Source organism: Rhododendron vialii, chromosome 8a (genome assembly GCF_030253575.1).
Source record: "Rhododendron vialii isolate Sample 1 chromosome 8a, ASM3025357v1".
NCBI lineage: Eukaryota > Viridiplantae > Streptophyta > Magnoliopsida > Ericales > Ericaceae > Rhododendron > Rhododendron vialii.
Window position 1 is genome coordinate 33,388,421 of NC_080564.1, and position 23,126 is coordinate 33,411,546.

General features: G+C 38.3%; 3 protein-coding genes across 3 annotated transcripts; all 3 read right to left on the minus strand.

Moving 5' to 3' along the window:
- Positions 1-1,067: 1,067 nt before the first annotated feature.
- On the minus strand, positions 1,068-2,391 carry LOC131299270 (early nodulin-like protein 7). Its single transcript, XM_058324915.1, has 2 exons — positions 2,079-2,391; positions 1,068-1,562 (listed from the first exon to the last, which is right to left on the minus strand). The coding sequence occupies exons 1-2, from the start codon at positions 2,269-2,271 to the stop codon at positions 1,180-1,182; spliced, it is 576 nt and encodes a 191-aa protein (XP_058180898.1). The 5' UTR covers positions 2,272-2,391; the 3' UTR covers positions 1,068-1,179.
- Positions 2,392-3,724: 1,333 nt separating this feature from the next.
- On the minus strand, positions 3,725-7,919 carry LOC131299257 (nuclear pore complex protein NUP35). The gene is made up of 4 exons (XM_058324900.1): positions 7,797-7,919; positions 7,074-7,689; positions 5,640-5,751; positions 3,725-4,336 (listed from the first exon to the last, which is right to left on the minus strand). Exons 2-4 carry the CDS (start codon positions 7,676-7,678, stop codon positions 4,031-4,033), a joined length of 1,023 nt encoding a protein of 340 aa, XP_058180883.1. The 5' UTR covers positions 7,679-7,689; positions 7,797-7,919; the 3' UTR covers positions 3,725-4,030.
- A 12,177-nt stretch (positions 7,920-20,096) lies between these two features.
- LOC131299259 (GATA transcription factor 12-like) lies at positions 20,097-22,178 on the minus strand. The gene is made up of 2 exons (XM_058324903.1): positions 21,716-22,178; positions 20,097-21,093 (listed from the first exon to the last, which is right to left on the minus strand). Exons 1-2 carry the CDS (start codon positions 22,016-22,018, stop codon positions 20,437-20,439), a joined length of 960 nt encoding a protein of 319 aa, XP_058180886.1. The 5' UTR covers positions 22,019-22,178; the 3' UTR covers positions 20,097-20,436.
- Positions 22,179-23,126: the final 948 nt, after the last annotated feature.

Here is a 23,126-nt window from a genome sequence, read left to right on the forward strand (position 1 = left end):
AACTAATGATATCCGATCAACTTAATTTTTTTTACTAAATGATCTAATCAACATACTCTAAAAACTAATTGATATAGACCACAGTGAAAAAAATTCAATTGAGCACATCAAGGCGTCCTACACGTCAAAGTTCCAACATATTTAGCACACCTATAAATACACCGGACGGAGTCACCAGAGATAAATCGTTTGGTAAGACGTAAAAATCATTAACTGAAAAAAAAGGACAAGGCCTCGTTCTTTTCTTTGCTTAATTCCTTGTGATTAATATTGCTTTAATATGTCGTTAGTTGTCTTGTCTATGTGGCTTAAGCAGAACGTCTCAAACGGTTGCTTGGGTGAGAGATAGAGGGCTTTCTTGTCAGACAACAAACGACATTTGTGAAAACTTAGGCCAAGATTTTTGTTCAGTTGGGTAACTCAAGCAAAAGAGATTAACTTTTTAGTTGGGTTACTCAAGGAAACTGGAAAAGAGATAACTTTGGAGATAATGTTTTTTACTCTGATTTTTAAAACAAAAAAAAAATTATTACTAGACTTGGTAAACCATGCATGATATAATTCGCGATAACCCGCTTCTGAGAGCCCTCACAGCCCGGGCACAACGACTAGCTAGGAAGAGAGAACGCTTCAAGGCCATGCGGTGAAACAAGTCTTTGACAAGGTCTGAACTTGTATTCTCCATACAAGACTAATTTATGTGATCCCTCTAAATTTTGGAAAGAAAAATATTTTGCTTGTTCAGAGAGCAATTACATATAAGCGTCGTCACAAAAGAACGGGTCTTACCATATACCCCAATCACATTTAAATTAGAGAAAGCGTTTTATTTCAATCACATAAAGTGATGGACTTCACTGTAAGAACCACTCACATGATTTAAGTTAGAGAAAAGCGCAGAACCAGTCACACCAACGCAAATACTAAGTGATTGGACCAGCCTAATGAAACAATCTTCACTTTAAAAGCGCTTCAACGATGCTAAAGATTCAACGATCCATTTAAGATTGGCGACACCCACGAAAAAGAAAAAGGGTAAAAAAAAAAAAAACAGAATAATGGTTCTACTATATAAACTCCCAACAAAATATAACAATGAATCTTCAACAAATAGTCATCAATAATTAAGTACTCAAATGCAAAAACTCAAAAAACACAGAAAACCATACCAAGAACTCATCACACATAGCCAACAAATGGAAATGGTGCGGAAAACAAAGTAACAGAAGTGGCAATAACAGCCACCGAGACTGAAACCAGAGTGACCGAATCAGAGACACCGGAACCCGAAAGAGACGAAGGCGACATGGCTGAATCCGGTGGATTGGCAATGGATGGAGGAGAGTGGGCTACTTGGTGCAAACTCATCACTTCGATGACGAGCCGCTGGCCGTCTTTGCAGTGGTTTGGGTCCCCGCTTATGAAGTAGATGGGGCCCGGCTTGTCGAGATTGACAACGGTAGTGTTTCCATGGTTGAAGGTGGAGATTGGATTGCTTGTGTTGCAGTGGTAGTAGCCAAATTTGTCAACCACAAGAACTGAATCGTTCTTGTATTCAAAACCTGCGTGGAAGAAGAAAGAAAGCAAAATATGGAGTATTAATGTAAGGATTTAGGGATATGGCTAGTAAATACAGTACTACTCTCGACCGCGTGCTATCAGTTCTTGTGTTATGCAAGTTCATACGTGACTTTGTCTCCTCTAGTGGACGGTGGGATCAGTTTCAAGATTAGTAGGCCAATTGGAAACTTGACCCCCACTGTTAATGAATCCTTGGCTACGCACGCCTGAACAATATGTGGAGAAAAACTTCGGAGTACGAAGCAGTTTCGAATGTCGCTGCACAAATAACATGTAATCCCCAACAAATATTTTTACAACCAAAAACCCTTGTGGCTTTCACAAAAAATTACTACTAGAAATACGGTCTAGAACATGAGTTCACTTATGAAGTTTCATCAAGTAGTTTTTTTTTTTGGGTACGTCGGAATTTATCAAGTAGTTTTTCACTTGAAAAAATCATCATAAATTTAAAAGAAAAGAAAGGACACAAGATTTGAGAGCAATAAGAGACTCACGGAGAGAATCACCGACTCGAAATCGTTTCCTCGCGGCCCACTGATCGTAAATTGCGGATTCATTCGCATCGGGGGTTCGCCAACCCTCGGAGCCACCGACTTTGAATTCCTTGGAAGCTTCAACAGGGGAGTTCGTGGCGGCTATGGATACGATAAAAAACATGCAGCAGAAGAGGGATGGGGCAGAAGCCATCTTTGTCTTCTTCGGTAGTATTTTTCTCTTCAAATACAAAGGTCAGTACAGTAGCAGGAGGAATCGGCTGTGGAAACTGCTGGCAATAATTTGTGCGACTTCGAATGGTGATGGGAAAGAGGTTTAAAAACAGGGGATTTGTGGTTTTGGAGGGAAATAAACGGTTATCGTTTATGAACGAACGTGGTGAATGTGGCAGTTACTCTCACGTGCGAGGCAGTTACGCTCCGCCTGTGATCAAAGGAAAGTGGTGGTTATTTTTTCGAAATTTTATAGGGGAACCGGGTACCCGTAGTGCAAGGCCCACTCCGTGCCGTCCATCTCGGCAATCACACTTTCTATTTGATGAACACACCATTTTTCCTTTAGTCTATAATAATTGAATGAAATTACGTAAAAGTTAGATAGGTTATGAATGAAAACTACGTAAAAGTCGTATTGTTATGCAGATCTAGTTCTTCTAAAACCCAATTTTTGGTAGACTCATGGGTTTCCAACTACTGTAACTGTTTTTTGCGGCTTTTGTATTTTGTTTCGTTTTTATGTTGTTTTCTTTGTATTTTCGGAAAGATAGTGTCCTTTGTACTTTGTTTTTCTTATAAATGTAGTATGTTTGTGCTTCTAAAAAAAAAAAAGATAATCTCGATGAAGGGAAAAATGAGCATGCATGAAATTTTTTCCTTCATCTGAATTTTGCGTAGTGAACCAAGCAATTTTCTTATTTTCACAACAATCATTGAAAGAGCGAGAAAATATAAAGCCTCAGAACCAAGCAATTTCCTTGTAAAGACTTTTTTACTTCGCCATTTCTAACCTAACCGAAGATGTTAAAAGTGACGTGGAGCTAATAACAGCTCTTTTATAGACAACACAAGCGACCCAACCCTCCTGCCTTTCTCTATCTCAAAGCCACGTGGATTTGAAGGACCCGGGGCATGTTGTGCAATGTGAGCTGCATAATGTGTTGTGTAACATCCAAACCGTTCATTTCTGACAATTAATGATTTAGATTTAAATAAAACCTTACCGGAGAAGAGTTTAACTTTTCCCTAAAAAAATTTCATTTGCATCTGGACCATCTAAAATACTTTTGAACGGATGAGATTGCACAACATACTACACAACACACCCCTGGGTTGGGATTTGAAGGGAGGCTCCCTAATGCCAAATTTGAAGACAAGCTCACCTCATGCTAAATTTGAAATTGTTCAAAAAAGGTGACCTGATGTTATAAAAGAATAATAAAATTTGACATAAAGGTTGGAGAGAGAATTTGAAGCCTTCAAAAAAAATTTGGCAACTCCAATTTGAAGCCATGTGCTGGAGATGCAAAAGAAAGTATATTAGCCTCCAAAAGAAGATAAATAACACAGGATAAATGAGAAGAATGAAAATAAGAAAAAGTACACTATTGACCAATAAGACAACAAAAAAACACTGAAGCTTTTCCACAGGCAATAAACCAGCTCGAATGTTTTCTATAAAGAAATAACTGTCACAAAATTTAAATAACTCTTAACAAAATTTAGGACACAACCCCAACATCAAACTTCTCAGTCAGAGGTGAATAATTTTTTCCAAGGGGAATCCGTAAAAGAAACAATTCACTGAAAACCTCAAGTGTATTGAACATTCGTTGTCGCTTTGCCGGTAGGAGTTGCAAATTGGACAGCCTTGAACAGAAGTATAGTGCTACAGAAGTAAGATCAACATGAAAAGGAAAGCACCCAGGACGAAATTGACAGGAGAAAAAGATGAACTAGACACCAAACATCAAGTCCATAATTTTGGACACCACAGATTTTGCAGGGGTGGCAATGGTACCAGCTGACTGCCGGGGAGTATTACTTCCATTTTGATAATAGTAAGGATGAGGAGATGCTCTCAAGGTGTTTGGCTCTGAGGTTTTACCCAGTGGAGGGGGCATAGGCATGAAGCCTTGATTTTTCAGCCTTTCATTCAGAAATTGGCGTTGTGATGGATCAACTGGCTTCACCCCAACGATGAGAACTCCATTTATCTGCATTCCATTCTTGCTTAGAGCTTTCTGTGCATCAGACCGATTCTGCAACAAAAAAACATGCAAAAAAACTTAGGCACTTACTGCTTAAACAGTGATGTACAACAAATTGAATTCATGTAAGGGCACACCACTTATCAAAAAACTAAGTACACCAATCCCAACTAATGCCTTTTACACTGCAACTACGGCTGCTGATCAATCTAGTTTTCCCAGTACCCAGTAGAAGTCTAAGAAAGGCATTAAGCTAATCATGGTTCCTGCTCTTAGCTGTTGTAGTCCGATGGGCAGCTGAGCTTGATATCTTTGGGTCTCCTCCTCTCCTGACATATGCTAATATGCCTGGTCCAAATGCCCAGTGTTTCCTACACTTGGTTCGTATTTCCCTGTAGCTACTGGTCCCATGTAATTAGGTAACCTTATGTGTGTCTCTAGCATTTTTTGTCCATAATTTGTTGGAAAAGCTGCATATTTTCCCACAATTTCAATCTCATCACATATTGCACTACAGTACAATTGTATTCGCATCCCCTATTAGTGCCCACCATCAACCCCTATTAGTGCCACCATAGGTGATCTCTCTCTTCTTCTTCTTTTTTGATCGGCAGGTGATCTTCCTCTTAGTGCCCACCATCAACCCAAAAGATCCACTCTGAATGTGTTATCAATGATCATCTAAACCTGCAATCCACAACCTCTATTGGCAGGGAAGGGGCAAAAATTTTGCCAACTGCAGCCAGTTCAAATGAAGTTCTTGATAATGACTACTTGAGGGGAAAGCATATGCCTGGTCAGTGGGCACGCATGGGAAACTTAGGCCGTCCATCCACATGACATGGTCAAGATCACAACTACCAACAATGCTTAATTAAGCCCAGTTTTGGTTTTCCTTGACGTCTTAGTATACCAGCTATTGCGTACAAACTGTACTCTATACTACTCAACAAAACGCGGAACTCGTGTTTGGACAGTACTGCCCATCATTGACCTGAGGGACTATGTCTGGCCCATTTTTTTTGACATTGGATTTAATTCACCTGGTTCAATACTGTTGGGTTCATTTATTTATATAAAAGGTTATTTAGGGTTTATAGAATTATAATAGTTATCGGACACAGTCCGCGACTGCCGACTAGTGTGTTGATCTGTTTATTGATTCTTGACTTTGTTCCGTCATAACATATGCTGCATGAGTAGCAAGGTTTTTTCTTTCGAAAATGAGAATGACATAAGCCCAGAAAGAACGCAACTATATAACAAAATTTTGAAAAATCAATGCTGAAGGAAAAAGAAAGCATAAAAAAAATGTACACAGCTCAGATTTGAAATCAAGGGAAATGGGCTAAACCTGATACAGAATGTGCATCCAATTAGCTTCTCGAGGCCCAGGAACATGTTTCAAGACCACACCGCATTTCTCAAACTCCCGCAAAACTAAATTCGTGTCCCCTGGGGAAAATCTGGGCAAACAGAATAAAGAATATCAAAGGTATAGAATGAAAAAACTGCATAATACTAGTAAATGCATATCCAAATCCTAACGATACCTAGAATAAGGATGTATGCCTGAAGTGGAATGCACAGCAAAGATCCTAGAAACTCTATGTTCCCTTCCTAATGTGCGAAAAATCCATAAGACACCTGACTCGCCCAAGAAAACAAAGTAAAGAACAGCACATTGTCATCATATCATCTGTTATTGCCTAGTCTCTTCAGTAATTGATATGAACAACACATCAAGTACTTTGCATATTTTCCTTCATAAACTCAATCACTCGCATCTGTGTCAAATTTTAGAAGAAATATTTTCTTTTGGTTCTCTCCTCTACTAACAAAAGCAAAGGACAGATGCAACACATACACTAACAATACAATTGTCAGAATAAAAGTCACTGATACTATCTTATCCTTATTGTCCACGAAAGAAGTGTTCCCATCAATCAAGAAGCAGTACAAAATTGTGTTCCTCGTTGTTCAATATAGGGATAAAAGCTGCCAAAAATTCCTCAACTCGAACCCATAAAACCAACAACCTGGGAGAACAAACACTGAGTTCATTTGGGTTTTTTTTTTTTTTTTGCTTTTTTTTGCTTGGTGAAAGTTAGCATTGTTAGTTGTACTTATTGAGGTTTGAAACCTTGTCAAATGCATGGGAGTACATGTGCCGTCCACTTAGCTACAGCTCTACTTGCAACAAACACCAAGTTTGACAACAGAAACCGTCCCATATCCAACCAACTTCATGTTCCTCCCAAAAGCACCAAGAGATATAAGACAGCTAGTTTCCAACACTAAAGAAACTTCATGGGCACCATTTGCAAATGCCAATGCACCAAAATTTTAACGCTCAGAGTTGCAAAAACAAAGATGACACTTTCAAGTATCCTAAGGGGAATGAACGCCTCCATATTATTACCATTTCATTTCTAAGCCTATAGTTACTTTGCTAATATGAAAAAAGGTGCAAAATACGATTTTCAAATCCTAAACGAAATTGCACAAAAAAAATTACATAAGTGCTTGCTATCCACAACAAAAGAACCTCTACAGATTATAACTACAACAATGTCCTAATTCCGTATCCAACAGTCATATTTTGCATAAGCCACCTGGCATAAACGTCATAATCTAGCATCATGCACTATAATTGTGCAACAACTTCTCATGATCATCACCAAAACAAAGCATCACTTCACAAACTACACACACTAAAGTCCAATATACCAAAAGCAGTTCACAAATACATGCAAAAATGCAACAAAGGAGTAAGTTTAAACAATACCCATAAACAGTGATCCATTCTTCCTCGTCGAGGTTTCCAAATGCCACCGCATTCCTGTGCATCTCTGGCCTCGCAACCTCCCTCGGTGGCGGAACTGTAATCAAAGCACCCGGCTGCACCACACCTTCTACCGGCGAACCCTTCCCCTTGTCATCCCCCTGCTGTTCCCCACCACCTCCACCGCCACTCTTTGCCGGCGACAACCACCAACTCAAACCCCCCACAGGACTCTGCTGATTATTATTATAACTAGTGCTGGCCTCACCCTTGCTTTTACTCGGAGTCGAAAACCCCCGGCCCGAGGAACTCTGGAACGGGGTCCTTGGGTCGGACCTGGGTTCGGGAGAGATAATAGGGTAGTCGGGGATCCCGGATTCAGGGGAGAGGTCTGAGCGGTCCTCAAGGGTGAATACGGGAGGAGGGGGGAGGTCTGAGGTGGCGAAATTCTCGCGCCATAGGGCGGAGACGGCGGCCGCCTGGCCGGGGGTTGTGAATTTGCCACTTCCTGATACTCCCCTGCGGTTGGAAACGGGTGAAGCTAAATCGTGGAAGAACAGGGATTGCCTATTACCGGATTTAGAGGTTCTGTGTACGGTGGTGCTCATATTCGTATGTGCTGCAAGTAAATAACTCAAGATATTGAAGAGAGATATACGATCATGCGTGAAGAATACGCAGCTCAAGCAGCTGATATTTCAACTCCGGAGAGAGAGAGAGAGAGACCTGTATCGTGATTTTGAAGAGGATTTTGAATTTGGGAGGATTTGAATGACTTTCACTTCCCCCCAAAGTTGAGCAGCAGATCGCACCGACTGGAAAACCCTAAAACTAACATCGAGCACCATTATTGTACTGTACTGAAGTTAATAGAAATGACTCATTTGACCTCCTTCGTCGTACGTCCGTGAAACTTCTCTTCTTTTATTTTGGTAATTGAAGTCTATTTTAAATGAAAATTACTCTTTCCATCCCAAATTGTCCGCCCTTTAAAAATCCGGGCAATTTTTGGATAAAAAAATAAAATACTTTTGAAGATCATTTTTAAAGTTTCTTTACACTAAATTAAAGTACTTTATGAGTTCTTTAACGTGGTGCAAAGAAATTTTAAAAATTACACATCATTTCGTAAGTAGAGGAAGTAATAGTTTTTACATCTTGTGTTACTTCACCCCATTCAAGTCCATATTATCTAATAAAGATAAAACACAACTAAAAATAGAAACATATCATGTAAGATCTGCAATGTCTGCTTCTGTGTCTTTTGTCAATATCTTTGAGCACTTGTTTTTGCTTCCTAGTAGTATGTCGAAGTTTGCTCAAGTGTGCTGATGAGGTACCTGCATTTATCAATCAGAATGTGGAGAGGGTGATTCGCATTTCCGCCATCCTACAAGAGATTAATTATCCAAAAGAGCATCCGATTCAATCTTTAGTACATTTTGATCATATCTTGTGTTTTTTTTTTATAACTCAGGCGATCAGACCAATTTACTTACACTTCAACTAGTTTTTAGACCAATTTACTTACACTTCAACTAATTTTTAAAAAGGTAAATTTTGCACAATCCTCGAGTTGAGTTGGGTTGGGGGGTGTCTAATTACAATCAAAACATAGTCTCATAAGAAATGTCCCTCCGAAAGCCGATAGCACACATGAGGTTTTGACCATGACACAGCCGAATGAATCATTTTGCGCCACATCACAAATATTTTTTTTATCTTCCTTGTTAAAATAATATATTTCATCATAAACCTGAAGATTCAAGAGAGGTTAGTTATGGGCCGCTTTTAACCCATATGAATGGAATTGAATTCAGAACAAAGGCCCAAACCTTATACACGTAGTATTGTTTGTTTTAGGCCCACTGGTCATCAGGTTTGGTGAGATGGACCTTTACTTTTGTGGCGCCACATATTTTTTTCTCGACAAAAGTGATTAGTGTTGTAGTGTCAAGGCCGGCCCTGATTTTTCGGGAAGCTCAAGCGAAGATTAAAAATGGAATCTTATTTTGTTGGGATATTATATAGGATACCATTTTAGGAGGTACCTTAAAATTCGTAGATATTCGGGATTTAAAGCAATCGCACCTTAAGCTTAAGCTTAATGTCGGTCCCGATTGTATTTAGTGAAGGTTGAATCCCAGTTAAATGCATGAGAGTACAAGATGTTTACCCGACCTACCACTCTACTTTTGTGGCCCCGTATGTGTTACTACAAAATCCTTTCCATTTTAGAACCCAAAAAAACTACAAAAGCAAAAGAGCGAAAAAAAAATATGTACGTTTTACTCCATAACATACACCATCAGTAACATTTTTCATAGGTCAACTTCTTTTAGAGATATTGGCGGTGGGGAAGGGGGTTCACCTGGCTCGAATCCGAGCACGTTACATTGGTAGAATAACACGTACGTGCTCAGCTTGCGCCATTGCGTTATTCTCCTGTCGATCTTAGGCCCCGTTTCGGAACGTGAAATAAGTACTTATTTTTTAAGAAGGCAATTTCAAGCTCAAAAATGATGCTTATTGAAATTTAAAAATATGCAATATGGATCTTGTTTGAAAGATCTCATTGAGATCTTTAATACTCCCTCCGTCCCTAAATAAGTGTCCGGCGCGCAAAACTAGGCTTTACAAAACATGCATATTTTTTATTAAAAATTTTAATTTTTTTTCACAATATAATAGAACTCATTGCCATCTATTGATTTGTGAAAAAAAATTGATTTTTTTAACGAAACAAATGCTTCATTTTTAACGCCTAGTTTTGCGTGCCAGACACTTATTTAGGGACGGAGGGAGTACGGGGCAAAAAAAATCAAAAAATTATTTTTCATTTACATTATTTTTTAGATTAAAAATGTAAAATAAGTATTTATTTTTTAAGAAGGTATTCTGGAACAGGCTCTTAATACATCGAAAGCCCCGACAGCCAAATTTGTTGTAGAAGATTAAACAAAGAGATGAAGTGGAGCTTACGAACGTATTAACCCCAACGGGCTAGCTGTAGGCATGTGCCCAAACTAATGTGTGAAACAGTTATAACCTCTTGTATATGCACTATACTCTTAATTTTATGCTTTCTTTATAATTAGATATCTGGGTCAGCTTGTGCGCACCTCGACTACTTCTGAGACTCTAAAGTTAACGAACAAACAAACCCTCCAACAGTCCCAAGTTTCGGGATATCGAGTCTCTTTAAAAAATTTGAGAACATGCGATTCCATAGAAGACAAACACTTGTTGCTTTCTCGTGCCTGCTTGACCAAATGTCTTGGAGGTGGGGGGTTTGTTTGCACTTATTTTATATTGGTCTCTCTCTCTCTCTCTCTCGGAAAATGTTTCAAACAATATTTGTTTTGGTTAGTAGTACTAGCTAGCTGTGACTGATGTGTAATTAGTCAATGTGTTTAGTTGATTTTGATTAATTATGGGAAAGCTGGTAAAAGGTAATGCACGTAATTAAACATGTTTCTGTGTGCATAGCTAGTGTGTTCCTTCTTCCTTTTTTCCTCACCTGTCTCGTACGTATCCATCGTTTAATAATCAACAAGTGGGCAACTCTTTTAACATTTTTTGATTTGATAAGAACTCTTTGACATCTCATAAATTAATCCCTTTTGCCACCACAAATAAACCACTAGCAAGTGGTAATTACTTATACTACTCTAATTCATGTGAAAAAAATCATTAAGTGATCGTGGAGAATCAAAGAAGATGAGGCACGTACGCCATACATGCACCACCCACACGAGTGACTGTTCAGTTCTTTTGGAGCACCGCCACATAGTGTCTCAAAATTCTTTTTTACTATACATTGGATCACACATTTTGGAGCGGATCTCACATCATTCCGTAGTAGAGAGAGCCCTAAAACACAACGCGGTGGTTCTCTACAATCACTTGTTATCATTTAAAATACACACTGCGCACTTATTTTATGGATGCGTACATGACCAAACACCCAGCACACTCAATAATGTGTGTTGATCTCATACTCGAGTAGCTAGTGAATAAATTTTAATTTTTTGGTATAATATCGAATCATCGATACGTTCAAAAAAAAAAAAAGGTATAACATCGTTAGGTTTAGTTTCATTGTGAAGGCTCGTATCATGGGACACACTCATGTAGAGTTGAAAACATTTCCAACAAAAAAAAGAAGGAAAAACTAGTAAGTGGTTCATTCACTTCTAACATTTCCTTATAACTCAGGGTTAATTTCATGTCAATATACGCGCACATTGACTAATCCCTAAAGACTCAATCTTACCCGTCCACTAACCCAACTGAACCTATCCTCGGTTTCTCTTCTTATTTTCTCAATTTTGAAAAGATTAACCATGGAATAGCATAGAATGCAACCTAGCTAAAAACAAGATTTACTCTAATTGGATATATAACGGGCCTGGAGTCCATTGAAGTCAGGTCAAAACCATGGATGGACTATCCTGATAAAGGTTGATGAACCTAAAAGGTTTCGAACCCAACACTTTTAAGGGGAAATGAATTCCAAAATCCCAAATCTTGAGCGCCAGGCAACCCCTTGGATTTTCATTCAATTCAGAACGTAGGGCACTGTTGCATTTTCTTATTTATTTTGTATTTATGGTTGGAACCATATGATTATCATCAAGAAAGGAAAGTACCACCACGACGTACCCAACTTAATTCCCATTTAGCCAAGCAAGTGCTAACTTTATCCACCATGATGATCACCAACCGATTAAGACCCACCCACCTGCATATCCAACAATGGAATTAATGGCCTACCTCGAAAATGTCTGAGATGACAAAGAATATTTTCCCCTCCATTAATGCATATACAATGTACAATAATTCTAAAGATTAGGTCAAGTGATAAGAATGGCAGAAGTGAGGGGTGCACTACAGAATCCGTCTATGGTATGCCAAAATGTTTTGGTGTACGGTATCCCAAAAGTGATATACAGTGGTAAGTATTTCAAATACAATGGTAAATATTCCATAAAAATTCCAGTGCAGGTGGTAAGTATTTAATATCTGAAATACTTACTACTATATCTAGAATATATACTTACCACAACTCACTTTAAGAACACCATATACGTATAAATTTTGGTATACCATAGAAAAGTTTTGCACTACAGGATTCCTGATTCCGTGTAATAGCTCTTGGAAAAGATTTTAGATTTTACCTTCAAATTCAGCTTTAGATTATATATATTCTATTTTGTATAGTAGAATACTAGAACCTGATAAACTTCTTTGCCACAATTAAAATTAAGCGGAATTAAAAGCTGGTTTTGTTTACCACAAAAACTAAAATTGAAACTTTTAGAATACTGAGAACTTAAAATCTAATCCGAAAAGCACCTCAAACTCAGCTTCTTTAGAATCATATTTGGACCCCTTTTCAAGTTTTAAGAATTCCCAAAATACGTTGATAAAAGTTTTTTACAAACACTCACAATAACTTTTTAAAAGCTAAAACTATCAAAATCCGATCCTACAATTTCTCGAAACCAAAAAGGTTGTGATTGGTACGCCACACAATGACAAAGTTCTAGTCCGACTTCCACTGATCGCAAAATAATTTGGTCCACCCTCCTCTCAAGCAAAAACTTGTGTGAGATAACTGTACCGGGGGTTCCAATTTACGATCGATGTTCTAGCTTATACGATATCGATCAAAGGTTGTGATTGGTGGAATCGATCGATTCCGGGTCTTAAAAAATGAATGTCACCTAAATCGTGTAGCTTTGTGTCCAACATGATGTGCGGGAAGAGGGGTGTTTGGATATGTTGATGAGAGGGGGAGGAGAGACAAGAATAATATTTGAATCTTGTTATTAATTGCCAAATACTAACATGGAGAGAGAGATCCTTAGACAATGGACAACCAGCCATTCTCAGAGTTTTTTTTGATATATTATCCTGATCAAACCACATGCTCCTACGTGCATGCATGGATACTTAATTAACAGTCAGGCAATGCCGGCCACGTAGTGCTGCATGTGCTACTATCTTTCCTCCACATGCATGTCTCTACGTTTAGCCCCTTGGGCCATGGGGCCCCAATCCCCTTACCTCACATGTACACATGTCTAATATGCACACATACATTGTACTTCCAAGTACTGATATACATGCTTAATTGCTTGTGTAACTAGAGTATGTATAGGTGTACATATGTTCATATATCTATGTTGGTCGACGGTCAAGGAAGTCCGGGCCAATTTACTCGTACTACTTCTCTTGTGTTTAAGGTGGTGTTGGTGTCCGCTTTTGAAAGCTTCTGTTATAATTAGGTCTCATGGTTTTGGGTGTTTGCTGCTTCTTGCTTTGGTGGAAGAGTTTCAGGGCTTCATTCAACTTTTTGTTGGATGTTTTTTTTATCTTCGTTGTTGTTATGGGTCTTTCTAACTTCTTCTATGCTAATTTGAAGAATATATATATATATACACACACACAAATTATCAAGTAAGGGATCCCTCACTTTGTTAAAATGCGGAACTTTCATTTTCCGATCAAATTTTGAAAATCCGAACCGTTCAATGTGTGCAGAACGTGATTTTAAGGGTCCTCGCGAGAAATCAGCGAAAAAAATGACTGGGAAGGGCTTCATCCGAGCAGTTTTTTTTGAACCGTTCGATGAAAACTGCTTGGATGAAGCCCTTCCCGGTCATTTTTTTTGCTGATTTCTCGCGAGGACCCTTAAAATCACGTTCTGATCACTTTGAGCGGCTCGGATCATCGAAATTCAATCGGGAAGGGGAGTCCCGCATTTTAAAAAAATGCGGGATCCCTCACCGGAACCCGTATATACGGGATGGTTCAAGGGACACCCTAAAAAAACACCTAAAAAAAACACCCCAAATTTCAATCTCATAGTTTCCGATCAAATTTTTATGATCCGAACCGTTCAATGTGTGCAGAATGTGATTTTAAGGGTGCTCGCGAGAAATTAGCAAAAAAATGACCGGGAAAGGCTAAATTTGAGCAGTTTTTATTTGAACCGTTCAATAAAAAACTGTTCGAAACTGTTCAGATCAAGCCCTTCCCGGTCATTTTTTTGCTGATTTTTCACGAGTACCCTTAAAATCACATTCTGATCACATTGAGCGGCTCGGATCATTAAAATTTGATCGGAAACTATGAGGTATTTTTTTAGGTGTTTTTTTGGGTGTCCGATATATATATATATCGGGAGCATTCCGGAGATACAAAAAAAGACACTCCAGTTCAACCATTGAAGCCAATGGTTGAGATTAAAACAAAGAATTACTATTGGCCACATAAAATTACTCCTAGCAGCAAAAGAATTACTCCTGGCCGTGATGAATTATTCTTGACTGCAAAGAATTACTCTTAGTTGCATTGAATTTCTCGTGGCTGCGAAGAATTACTACTAGTCAAGAATTACTTTTGGCCGTATCGAATTGCACTTGGCCACATCGAGATACTTTTGGCCGCATCGAATTGCACTTGGGCGCATTAAATTGCATGCACTTGGCCGCATCAAATTGCACTTGGCCGCTACGAGTTACACTTGGCCGCATCAAATTGCATTTGGCCGTTACGAATTGCACTTAGCCGCTACGAATTGCACTTGGCCGCATCGAATTGCACTTGGCCACAAATTCGATGCGGCCAAGTGCAATTATTAACGGCCAAGAGTAATTCGTAGCGCCCAAAGTAATTTTTCGCGGCCAAAAGTAATTCTTCGCGGCAGGAGTAATTTTTTGCGGCCAATAGTAATTCTTCGCGTCATATTCTTTTTTTTTTAACTAATAGGTAAGAGAATAAAATTGTTGTTCAATACAACTTGAACTATTAGTTTAGATGATTTGGAGTTTCATGATCTCTGTCTGGGATTGAAGGATGTAGATATTTTATTGGAGCCTTTTAGGTAAATAGAGTTTTAAGCTCTACTCCTTATTTGATTATATGTAATCTTGGAACTATTTTATTTTTCTATTTTTCTAGGTCAGTTAAGGAAACAAGTGTGATAGAGGTTTCACTTTTGAGTGAGTGGACGTTCAAAAAATTAAATTCGAGTTGGAATTCTGTATGATTATACATTCTTAATATCTCTGATGCTATCCCTGAATACATCTAACGGAATTAAAAAGATTTGTAACATTTGTTGTATTGGACTATTTTATGAACTTGGCAATTAGATGGACCATATTTGAAACTTATTCTTATAATGAAAATTTCCGAGAAGTAGATTGAGAAGGAAATTTTTTCTAATTCACGGTTATTTGTAATTACTATGTCCATATATTGTGTAGCTTTCACATGCACATCCCGTTCTCCAAATCTCATCCTATATATAATTTTTTTGATCGGCCTCATCCTATAACAAATTACAGAGTAAAATCCTAAAATCAGCCATTCCTAAGCCTTCCTAAAGTGTTTCAGCAATTTTTGTTTGTTACAATACCTCCTCGAAAGAGAAGAGGCATTATTCCTTCATTAATCTTATTTAATTATTAATTGTATGTTCACTTTCCCTCATTTCACAACCATTACTTTTTTTTAAAATAAAGCCAAAAATACTTAAATAGAACATTAACAGAAAAAAAAAATCAAAATAATAGAGCTATAATAGAGAGTCTAATGCAGTGAAAATTTTAAAAAATAACTAGATAAAGTAGAAAATGGCTTTGAAGATTTAATTTGGTCTAAATTTAAAAAGGCTGATGTAGATGCTCTAAGTATACCGAATATATATTGAGATATAAAATTCTCCAACTTATTTATGATTTCAATTTTTTTCTCTTCTATTAATAATTGGGAAATGTTAAATACAGAGTCGCAAACTGATGTTTTTTTGAGTTCACAATTCTTTTAAATAGTCATATAGACAAACTACGATATTTTAATTTTTGATAAAAATACTACTATTACTGATGAATTTGATGGATAATTAACTGATTGTATTGATTCTTTATCCCACCCAAACACCCTATGGATTTTTTTGGGGGTAACGAAGGAACAACCCTACAGTCAGGCCACTAAATAGACCCGATTGCACAACTCTAAACTCAGAAGGAGGTAGCGCGGCCAAATGAGTCACGGCTTTCCACTTACTTCAAGGTACTCATCCTATGGGAATCGAATCCGGCCCATACCTTGAGAAATACTTCCAAAGATTGATCATCCGCCCGAATTACTAAAGCAACCCCTGGGTGTGTGACCCTATGAATATCGTAATGATTTATCCATTGCACCATTTTTTATTTTGGTTCAATCAAGATAAGAATTGATGTGACAAAAGCATTAACACACCTTGTATGGATGCCTTTGGAGTAAAACGAGTACAGAATAATTTGTGCTAGCTAGCACCAATGACACTCTCAACTCAATATAGTGCTGCATGCACTGGAAAGAATTTAAGAACATATTTGTTTGATAGCTAGCGCGCAGATTCTAATTTGTTTATTTTATTACGGACATAAATAGAATTTTCAGCATTATTCGAATTCTCAAATGCTTAAGCTCAGAGGATAAAAGTGGAACGGAAAATATACTCGAAAAATTAACAACTTTTTTGAAGGTGTAACGGTGCACAGTAAGTCGTGAGTCACTAAAATTGCAGACTTAGTTGAAAATATTTATGTTCTTGTGATGCCTTTGTGCTATCAGTCCTTTTAATCTTTGTATCTACAAAGATTAATAAAATCTTTTTTTTCTGTTAAAAAAATGCATTATGGCCGTTTTGCATTAATCCTGGTACTAGAATAACATTTTTAGGAATTTTTTTGGATGCATGTAACGGTTATTTGTAACGTCGTCTCATATGATATGTGACAAGTGTATGTGTAGATCTCACCTCATATGAGAGAAGCGTTATGAATAACCTTAATTTGTACTGATCAAAGTTTTCTCTCGATGTTTTGGGTGCGTGCTTTTTAATTAGTGGAAAAAAAAATTATTTTGTCAATATATAATGAACGTACTTACATGTAAGGCAGTTAAGCAATTAAGGCCTTGTTCGATTTGGGTTTTGAAAGAGATTTCTAAAAGTAATAAGTGAAAAAAGATAAATAGAAAAATAGAAAAAAAATTATTAAAGACCATGCACATAAATTTTGAGCCCCCAAACAAACAAGCCCTAAAGAAATTAACCATCTACATACAGGTACCTATGAGTCCTTCTACTACCACACCCACTTACACATTCATTTAGTGTGTGCGGGCTTCACCTTTATTGTGAGTGTAAGTATGTAAATGGGTGTTAAAATTATTGTTGTAATGGAGCCTCTTGAATAGTGGAGGAGGGGCCCAGTGGGGGAGCAAATGTCTAGGATCAGGTGGACAGTCATGTCGCCCCGGTACTGTATTAATTTTGCCTAACTTAATTACTATTTATTCCAATACAATTCAGCAACCTATGCATTGGATAGAAATCCTTCAATTTCTACTGGGTTTTTTTTCTTTCTAGGTTTCTCGATTTCTTCCCACGTTTGGAGTACTAATAATTTTAACCGCACTTTCATGCAGATTCTACGTACACTCCACGGTTTCATCAATCCGGCAATCCCCTTTAATTCTTCCACCCCGATCCCTTCATTTCTTGCTCCTTCCTATTGGGAAGAAGGAGACATTATTCACTGCCCTTCCGGCACTACATGACGGCATCCTAAATATCTTTCGCGTGGTGCCCTAAGCCTCTTCTTATCATACATTGTTGAGGGATTCTTATACTTAGTCTCAGGCCTCACAAAAATGTGTGGTTAAGAAGAGACTTGGGGTACCATGTGACGATACTTCAAGGGCATTGAATAATTTTTCAAGAAGAAGAAATGATTAAATGGGCGTAGCAAATAATTGGCGTATAGAATAATTATTCAGCATTCTCAAATAATCACATGAAGTTGCCCGCTCCTTACCATTTATTTATGTAGTGACAAATCACATAACAATAATATTATCATTCACTTTGTTGAATGATTGGTAGAGATCGAAGAATTAACTCACATTGTGTGATGACAATTTTTTATTTGCGGGAGTAGTAGTAATTGATTGGTGGTATATGTATGAATCACTCCAAATTAAAGTCCTTTTTCAATACCAAGAAAAGTGCATTTGCAAATTAAAAGTCCACCCAAATTGCTTACTTAAGTAAAGGTTAAAAAAAAGAAGAAGAAGAAAAGAAGCAGTGTGTTTGTATGTCACTATTAATTGGTTTCTTTAAGCAATCTATATTTAACAAAAGAAGGAGTAGTACAAAAGTAAAATAAAAACAAAAAAAATTCTTGAATGTGATCATCTATTGGCCACGGTGATTTTCCAAATTATACAAAGTTCGATGATCTGCATGCCAAAATTCTTATTCTTTGTTTTTTTAAATCTTTCTACTAATTTTGCATTGAAATCATATCACCAACATTTTCCAGAGTTCTTTAAAATAGCATAATATTGGTATTTTTGGTAGAAGGTCGGAAAGAAATCTATGCTATATAAGATTTATGCGCGAATTTGTGCAGCTAGCTTCTAGCAAGCTAAAACCAGATTAAACACATCTAAAAAGTAAAAGAGGCATATCCTTCACTCCAAGTCCTCGAACGAGCTTTACCTGAGCTCATAGTCATTGACTCACAGACCTTAATTTCAAAATAAGGAGAAAATTTGGGATTCGAGTTTACGTAAAGAATAGACGCTCAATACTAACACATAGTAATCTCACTTATCAACCCACCAGCTTGGCCCCAAGGAAAAAAAAATAAAAGTTGTTGAACCAACTTCTTATCAATCACTCTTGTCAATCAAATTTACATTGTGTTGCTCTCATTTGTATAATCAAAATTACCTATTAATTAAGTACTCTTTGCACCATAATCATCGCATAAGATGCACCAAATGAGACCTATGTATATCTTCTTAATCGGTGCGGAAAAAAAATACTTATTATCCCAAAAAAATATAAAAAATAAAAAGTTTTGGTTCTTATAAGAGTTGACTGAATTAGGGGTAATGACATGGAAGTTGGCAATTTGATTCTATAATTTAATGCAGGTCGGAAAAAAAAAAAAAGAAAAGGGTAAAAATATCTCCAGAAAATCAGAAGGGAAACAGCATGGATGGATACTTGTGCTGAGCCCCATGAGCTCTCCATGTGCAAATGTCAACCTTTTATTTTTGAAGGACAACAAGGGAACAGGGGAGACTCAATTCCATTCCCATATGGTCCACTGGTTTTGATAAAAAGTGGTGGAGAAATTTTTCACTGCCCAGCGGGTATCATGTGGTGTCCGCTCGGGGTATTCGGGCCGTCGATTTCAATTTTGGACGGCTCGGATTTGGAGAGAAAAGAGAGAGAGAGAGAGAGAGTAGAGAGTGTGGGGGTGAGAGGAGAGAGTGTTTCAATCTAAACCGTCCAAGACACTTTTGGACGGCTTGAATGTGTCTGCTCGAACACTACGTCAACCGGGTGACGTGGTACTCACTCGACACTGAAAATTTTCTCAAAGTGGCGGTGCACCCCACTCTATGCATAATTGCAACCTACTTTTCCACCAGTTATTTACTCACCTTTACTCTCTTCCCAAGCAAAATTAGCTACTCCATTCGTATGTAGTCTAAATGTGTAGCGTACGTAATGCTTCTTTTTTCGCAAGGGTAATAAGAACTCCATGTATTTCCCATAGTAGTGTTTTTTTTGGTTACTCGGGTCAGACGTTCGGTCTAATTTACGTAGTATACCTCAACTGATTCTAAAGGATTAATTCCACGTTCACTAGTGGGATCCAATCAAATTTGGAGCAAAAATGTCATATTGACTAATTCCAAAAAAATTGACAGCGCCTGAAAAGTTTTGATCTTGAAACCGTACTAAGAAGCAAAATTCTTAAGCCTCGGGCTTCGAGCACCATGCCATGTTGAACTCAAATTTTTACCGGACATATATATGTAGTTAATTTGGTGTAGTACCATTTATCAATGAAGTTAATTTGAAAATTCTAAATATTTTTTTGAATTTTCTATTTTATGACCTTCTAAATGGAAGAGAGTACCAGCAACATGAGTCTTCAATTTGTAACACGAAATAAATGTAAATGTAAATGTGATCATGAAACAGAAATTGCTTCTCAATTTGCCTAATTCGGCAAAATTCCAAAACAAGGAAGGAAAAAAAAAAAAAAAAAAAAGGGAAAAAACTAGATAGTGTAACATTTTTTAGAGTCTACAACGAATTGACCATCTTCTCCCTCCTTTTACTTTTCTTTTCTTTTTCCCTCCTAAATTCTTGATTTCTTTTTTCCCTGGAAAAAGCGATCAAGCTATCCAAAAATGACAACTGGAAATTAGCACGCTATCTCGAATCATCGATGTCAAAAGAGTTCCCCACCCTATTACGCTACTCCAGCACGCACTAAATCATGTGCCCGTAATCGGGACCACCGCGGTGATGAATCAAGTAACGATCGCCGCCGTTGGATGCGCTGAAAATCGAGCTTTGACTCACGAACTGCTGCTGCTGCTGCATCTGGAACTCCTTCTGCCTCCTCAGCTCCAGCACCTTCCTGTGCGAGTTCGAGTGCTTCGCCGACACGAACGTCGGGCTCGCGGCGGGCCGGTACTCGGCAACCAACCGGCCCGACTTGAACCTGACGCCGCACGCGTTGCACAGCGTCTTCGGCCCCATGGGCCCGGTCCTCCACTGCGGCGTCTTCTCCGACCCGCAGTGCAGGCACTTCCGGCCCACGGGCTCGTTCACGTCCCTCTTCTTCGACGGCGCCGTCGTTTTAATCAGTTCCGGGGAGGCTGGGGAGGAGAGGAGGAGGAGGCGGGAGGACCAGTCGCAGGGGGCGGCGCGCGAGCGCTTGCTGCGGGCTTTGCCGGGGACGGAGACGTCGGAGGGGAATATGGGCGGCGCGTGGGCGCGTGGGGGGATGTGGGAGGATGAGGTGGCGATGTGGGGAGGGTTGTTTGCGGGGGAGATTAGGTGGAGGTGGTTTTGGAATTCGTCGCTTGAGAAGGAGTCCTCCACGAAGTTCGAGAGCCATTCGAGCTCGGCCAAGTCGTCGTACTGTTCAAAAATTTAAACAAAAAAAGTCAATTACTAACTCAGTGCATTTTTCAAAATTTCTTAAGTCCGATGCAGGTTGGATAAAATACTTCAAATTGGACTAGAAATTGATGCAAATGGAATTAAACAAACCATTTATCAACATGAAATGGTTTCGTCGCGAAAAGTCACATTGTTCGTGCAAAAGTATTTGAATAATTAGGCGTTCATGTCAATTTATGAGCATTTCCAAATTCATGTGCCCTGAAATTTGAAATATTTCTTTGAAATTTAACCTCAGGACCTCTCGAGAGTAAATTTTAGGCAAAATTGAAGAAACAAATTAAACGAGCTATAGCTATTATGTGACTCTAAAGTTTGAAACGTTTGGTCTTTGCGAAATTCCATGCAAAATTAAAGTAACAAAATAAACAGAAAGGACAACAAAATTCACAACTCGTTGTAAATTTTCCTCTCAAATTATTTACATAAAGAAACTAAATTAGATAATCAAGTAGAAAATTACCCGTAATTAAGTTCTTCATTCCCGATAATCAAGCCAAATATAGTCATGAGCTTATATACCTAACTTACTACCACCGACCTTTCAAGCAAATTAACAATTAAATGCACATAAAATTACCGGAACGCAGAGCTCGCCGGAGAAATGGCCGTCGGCAAAACCACCGGAAAACTGAGCATCCCCTCCGGAAACAGACGAATTACAGCTGTCAACGACCGTAACACCCGAAGACTCAGCCGAATTGATCACCTTCACATTGTCGAACACACCCTCGGTCGCCATGACCTCGTCGGCTTTCGAGAAATCGAGCAGGTCGTCGACGGTGAAGTGGTGGTTGATGGCAACATTCTCGGCCGGTTTCTTGTCGTAGTAGCAGTTTCCCGCCGAGAAATAGGCGTCGGTGAAGTACTCGGGCACTTCCATACTCTCGTGTTGGTTCTGGTTTGGTTTGGGGGCACGGGAAGAGTAACGGTTTGGTTTGGAATTTAGAGAGAGAAAAAGGAGGAGAGAGAGAGAGAGAGAGAGAGAGAGAGAGAGGAAAAAGGGTGGGGGGTTGGATTGTGTTTGAAGGCGACAGGCGGGCAGAGATGAAAGGTGTGGGGGGTGTGGGGTTGGGTTTTTTATGAGTGAGAGGAGGGGTAGAAATGGAAATATGTGAAAATATGGAGCATCTTTTTTTATTTACCTGACGAAAGATAAATAAATTAGTTAATTAGTAATAGTTGCAGGGGGTATGTGAAAGTTTTATAAAGTTGTTAAATTACGGGGAGCACATGATTATTTTTTACCTTGTTCGGTTTTGGGAGTAATTTTTATATTTTGTGGTAAATAGTTAACCTAAAACTTCTGGTCCACTAATTAAAATGGATTTTGAATGATTTTGTAAAATTGTTAGGAAATAGGGAAAAATGATCAGGTGAGAATGTTAAAAGTTTTATAAAAAAAAATGTTATAAACCGCCCAATGAATTGCTTTTAAGATTCAAAAAATTGTATTAAAAGTTATGATAAGTGTTTTTTTTTTCCAACATTGTAATAAATCAGTAGGGGCTAAAGGTTAGAAGTTAGTATCAAGAGAAGGGAGGAAAGAAGGTGGGACTCGAACCCTACACCTCATGCATGGGGGCAAAAAGTCGTGCTAATTGCTTTAGCGCCCCACTTGCATGCAAAGTACATTAAAATGTGTGGAAGTATACTAAAAAGTGTAAAAAGTGCATTGATGTACGTGTTTGTTCTATCTTTTTTATAGCTCATTGACAGTCCACCGGGGTGTTGATAGATTGACCCTTTTACTTGCTATGCTCATATATGTTCGATATCATCTCAATGCAGCCTTGATTGAAATTGACCTAAAAGATCGAATCAAGCCGATAACATTCACACTTTAAGCTAGTCAAGTTATTTTAACTGAGTTTAAAAATCTCGCTACAAATTTATAATACTCATTTCTTATCGAGCTAACTTACTCACACTTCTCAAGCTAATTAATTAGCTAGGATAGAATTTGCGGGGTTTGGAAGATGTAATAGTAA

What these genes read in the sequence shown, in the direction of transcription:
- LOC131299270 (XM_058324915.1), bottom strand. Translation starts at nt 2,271, where the DNA reads ATGGCTTCTGCCCCATCCCTCTTCTGCTGCATGTTTTTTATCGTATCC. An exon ending in TCGAGTCGGTGATTCTCTCC is followed by an intron (nt 1,563 to 2,078) that starts GTGAGTCTCTTA and finishes TCTTCCACGCAG; the next exon opens with GTTTTGAATACAAGAACGAT.
- LOC131299257 (XM_058324900.1), bottom strand. Translation starts at nt 7,678, where the DNA reads ATGAGCACCACCGTACACAGAACCTCTAAATCCGGTAATAGGCAATCC. An exon ending in GAATGGATCACTGTTTATGG is followed by an intron (nt 5,752 to 7,073) that starts GTATTGTTTAAA and finishes CTGTTTGCCCAG; the next exon opens with ATTTTCCCCAGGGGACACGA. An exon ending in GGATGCACATTCTGTATCAG is followed by an intron (nt 4,337 to 5,639) that starts GTTTAGCCCATT and finishes TTTTTGTTGCAG; the next exon opens with AATCGGTCTGATGCACAGAA.
- LOC131299259 (XM_058324903.1), bottom strand. Translation starts at nt 22,018, where the DNA reads ATGGAAGTGCCCGAGTACTTCACCGACGCCTATTTCTCGGCGGGAAAC. An exon ending in CCGGCGAGCTCTGCGTTCCG is followed by an intron (nt 21,094 to 21,715) that starts GTAATTTTATGT and finishes ATTTTTGAACAG; the next exon opens with TACGACGACTTGGCCGAGCT.